This window comes from Theobroma cacao, chromosome 2 (assembly GCF_000208745.1).
Source record: "Theobroma cacao cultivar B97-61/B2 chromosome 2, Criollo_cocoa_genome_V2, whole genome shotgun sequence".
In the NCBI taxonomy this organism is placed as follows: Eukaryota; Viridiplantae; Streptophyta; class Magnoliopsida; order Malvales; family Malvaceae; genus Theobroma; species Theobroma cacao.
In genome coordinates, this window is record NC_030851.1 from 9588101 (window position 1) to 9592512 (window position 4412).

The window sequence follows — 4412 nt, forward strand, 5'->3', positions numbered from 1 at the left end:
ATCGGGTTAATAGGTGACCAATCACACCTTAAAGAAAAGGATTGGTGGCGACTCCCACAAACTTTGAGATTTTTAATTTTCGCCCCGCGTCTGGCGGACGGGTTCCCGGACCCGCACGTCACGACAAATACTCTATGTGTTCTATTTCTTCTTGAACTTAGTTTCTTGAGTTTTGATTCAATGTAAGTTTATCTCTTTTAGATTTTGAAGTTTATCTGAGATTAAGATTGGTGCAAACTGATGCTTACCCCTTTATCACGTTTATCTTTTTTTGTTCATTATTTATTTATATTTTTATATTTTTTTTCCTTAATTTTCAGTAGGCACTCCAAACAAAATGGAATGCCTACAACACATAATTATTAGTTGTAAATAAGTTAAACTCCATAACGCAACACATTGAATCCATTTAAATTCGTTTATTGATATTCTAAAATAAAAAATAATCCATTAAACTTGTATAAAATAATAAATAATATGGTAAAATAGCCCATCCTCTTAAGTTTTAATCAAAATTTCAAGTGGGTCCATTTGTTATTGAAATGGATACTCTACCGCCTAAAAAAATCCACTGGACATATAGGTCCAATCGTTAGTCAACTGTTAGGTTGATGATGTGACAATATTGAAATAACAATTTTACTCTTTATTAATTTTAAAAAATACTATTATTAATTTTTTATTAATCTCTTAGGGAGCATCGATCAGGAACACTAGATCTGGTGTTCCCTAAGGGATCTAATGCTCCCTAAGAGAAGGAAGCATCAATTGAGGGGAGCACTAGATCGGTGCTCCTCAAGAGAGGGGAGCACCGAGATTTGGTGCTCCCTCCCTCGAGCACCCCTCCATTGGGAGCACCAATCTTGTGCTCTCCTTTCTTGGGGCGTATGGTCAGTGCTCCCCTTTCTTGGGGAGCTGAGAGCACTGATCGAGGCTTTTTATTTTTTTTAAAGAAATTATGTAATAATAATTTTTTAAACTAATAAAGAAAAAAAGATATTTTAGTATTTTCATATTATTTGTTAACTATGTTTATAGTTTTGGAACGGAGTATTCATTTCGAAAATTAATAGATCCGCTTGAAATTTCGATTAAAACTTAAGAGAATGAGAGTTTTTAACCCTAAATAATATCGTGTGATATGATACTTTTTAACATTATTCATTTAATTAGAATAAGATTGTGTTATGTAATCTTTTTAATAAACATGTCACATCCATGTTAATCACTTTTATTGTAGCACTTTTTTTTTTATGAATTCATATGTTTTTTAGCCAAGAAATGGCACAAGAGCAACAGATATTGTATTTGCAACGAAAAGTTTAAAGGTTAAAGTATCTTTAGATAATCATTTGGCTACCATTTTTATTTATGAAGCATTAATGCCAAATGGGAATGACAGTGCTAGTGCAACAAAGGGGATACAAATACAACTATAGATGCTCCCAACTACGAACCACAAATTTCTTTTGCGATTTAATATCATAAAGCAACTTCGATAGAAATAGAAGATAAATAATTATTATAGTCAAGGAATGAAATTCTTTTCGTTCTCCCGCATGCACGTCTCTTTCACACGGACACGGTGGGAGTGGAAAGGATCCAGTGCCTTAGAAGAGCAATGCATCAGCTCCTTCCTTGATCAAGTTCCACGCGGCAACCACGTGGCGGTCCTCTGTCAGCGTGGCCCCGACTGCAAACCTCAGTATGTATATCCCACCGACTATGGTGTGGGTCATATAAACCCGCCCTGTTGAGTTGACCCACTCCAACAGCTTTCGGTTCAACATCTCGGTATAATCCGACCCGATATTCTCATCCGGTTTTAACCGAAAACACACCAGCCCGAACTCTCTTGGCACCACGATCTCGAACCTTGGGTCAGAACTTACAAACCCCTCGAACATTTTGGCCATGCGTACGTCCGAGCGGATGTGATTTTGTATGTTGACAATACCATAGCTTCTAAAAATGAGCCATAACCGTAACGATTTGAACCTTCGACCTGTACCGACTTGCCAATCCTTAAAATCCACGACCGACTCTGATTCGCTTTGTTCGTTTCTCAAGTACTCCGGGTTGGTGCTCAATGTTTTCACTACCAAGCTCGGCTTTTGGACCCACAAGCAGCAACAATCCAAGAAGCTGAGTAGCCACTTGTGGGGACTTAAACTCAGCGAGTCCACTCGTTCTATCCCATCCAGGTGATGCCTGAACTCCGGGCATATACATGCACTACCCGCGTAGGCAGCATCCACGTGCAGCCAGATGCCATGTTCATTCGCCACGTCAGCAAGAGGTCCTATTGAATCAACGGCAGTGGTCGAAGTCGTCCCCACATTTACACAGAGGTAAAGTGGGAACAGACCGGCTGCCACGTCATCCTCCACGGCCTTCCGGAGATGAAGAGCAGACAGAGAGAAAGCAGTGTCGAGAGTAGTCGGAATGGACCTTATGTTTCGAGGAGAAATACCAGCCAACTTACAGGCTTTTGCGAATGTGGAATGAGTTTGGTCAGAGGCATAGACGACAAGCTTGCGCATGTTGTCGAAGCCCAGAACATCGAGAGCTTTGTCTCTGGCAGCAATGAGAGTAACAAGAATAGCTTCGCTGGTGGTGTTTTGAATGATGCCACCACCAGTGCCTTGAAACATAAAGGACTTTGGTAGCTTCAGCATGTTGGCTAGCCAGTCCATGACAATCATTTCCAGCTCGGTTGAGGCCGGAGAAGCTAGCCAGTTGAACCCTACGGAGTTAAAGCACGTGCAAAGCATTTCTCCAAGAAAAGCGGCAGTGCTAACAGTGGAAGGAAAAAATGCAAAGAAGTTAGGGCTTAGCCAATGGGTCATGCCAGGTATTATCTGGTTTTGCACGTCTTTGAGAATTGTTTCGAGGGGTTCAGGGAGATACGGGGCATTTTCTGGGAGGTCGGTGCGGAGATAACCTGGCTTCACCTGGCTTAGAACTGGGTAGGTTTCTATTTTTTGGTAATAATCCGCAATGAAATCTACCATTTCATGGGCTTGTTTTCTGAATTCTTCGGGGTCTAAGGGATTGAAATGGCAAGGGTCGGGAAAGTTAGAGTCAAGTCTACCCATTATCAAACAACGTTTAAGGTAACAGAGAAAGAGATTATGTTACTTTAGAGAGGTTTGGATCTCGGTGCTATCAGGGGGTATATATTTGTGGATAGGGAAAGAAATTGAGGGAAGCATTGCGCGGTTAGTATTACTATAATATTCACGTTTGGTATTTTAGTATTTCTGGCGGTCTTGTTAGGTGTATATATATAATAAATATAATTAGTAGGTACGTATTATTTTTTACTTCTCTATTTTGGTGTAATCAGAAATTGTTTTGATAACTATTGATGTTAACAAGTACTATTTGTTTTTTCTAATGAGGAATTGAGGGCGGGGGAGGATTAGGGTTTGGTAAAATATCAACAATACCCGTGTGTGAAGGTTTTTTAAAGAAAAGAGATATCATGAACATGAAATATTCTTGATAATAATAAGTGGAGAGGATTGTGATCATCTAAATATGGTAAATTTATGAAAAGAAAAAACTATTGTTACGTAATAAATATTTTCTATTGAAATGTCGAAAAGTTTTACTGCCAAATACTTTGTCAATTCTATGACGTAGCTTTTCTGAAAACAACGTAAAACAATACGTCTTATCAAAACTCCCAACCAAATCGATACCAGCTGATAGTCAAAAGGTCAAGGTTTATTTTTCGCGTGCTAGTAATGAATGCCAAGGTCATGGTTAAGTGGTCAATGATTAAATAAAGATTGAATGCGATCCAGTGAAAGCAGATCATCGTCATCCACGATTCTTCACGTCTCCTAACCCGGATGTTTAATCATTACACTTTTTCAGCCCTTCACAACCAATCAGGGAGTCTAGATTTGGGTTCATCGAAAGCAAAGAAAAAAGATTTGGATATGCTTCAGTTTTCTTTTCTTTTCTTTTCTTTTCTTTCTGTCTCATCGATCTTTCGCCAGGAACTATAAAACCCGAATGGTTCCTTTATGAATATCAGGAGCTATAGTCAGTGACAGTAGAATATGGCCGGTCCCTCGCTTTACTTTTCTTTCTGTTTATGTAGTATTATTTCCAACTATGTTTAGAGATAGATTGAAAGGTAGAAAGCTCCAAAACGTCTCTAAGAAATCAAAGCATATTAAGTTTGAACTTTGAAATTTGTGGTTGGAAACCTGCTAGCGTCCAAAAAGTTCAAACAAGACAACAAAAGAGAGCAGCGCAAGATAAAGCAATAACAATTGTTTAGGTAGCTGCTAGGGTATGGATAAAAAAATTTTTATTAGAAAATATTGCAAATATAATAAAATAAGCCAAATTGCGTAACTATTTTCCTTTTCTATTTTTGTTTGATCAAAACCCGA

At 38.6% G+C, this 4412-nt stretch overlaps 1 protein-coding gene across 1 annotated transcript; it reads right to left on the reverse strand.

Annotated features, from left to right (window-relative positions):
* Positions 1336-3250, reverse strand: LOC18608593 (aromatic-L-amino-acid decarboxylase). Its single transcript, XM_018116538.1, has one exon. The coding sequence runs from the start codon at positions 3096-3098 to the stop codon at positions 1611-1613; it is 1488 nt and encodes a 495-aa protein (XP_017972027.1). The 5' UTR covers positions 3099-3250; the 3' UTR covers positions 1336-1610.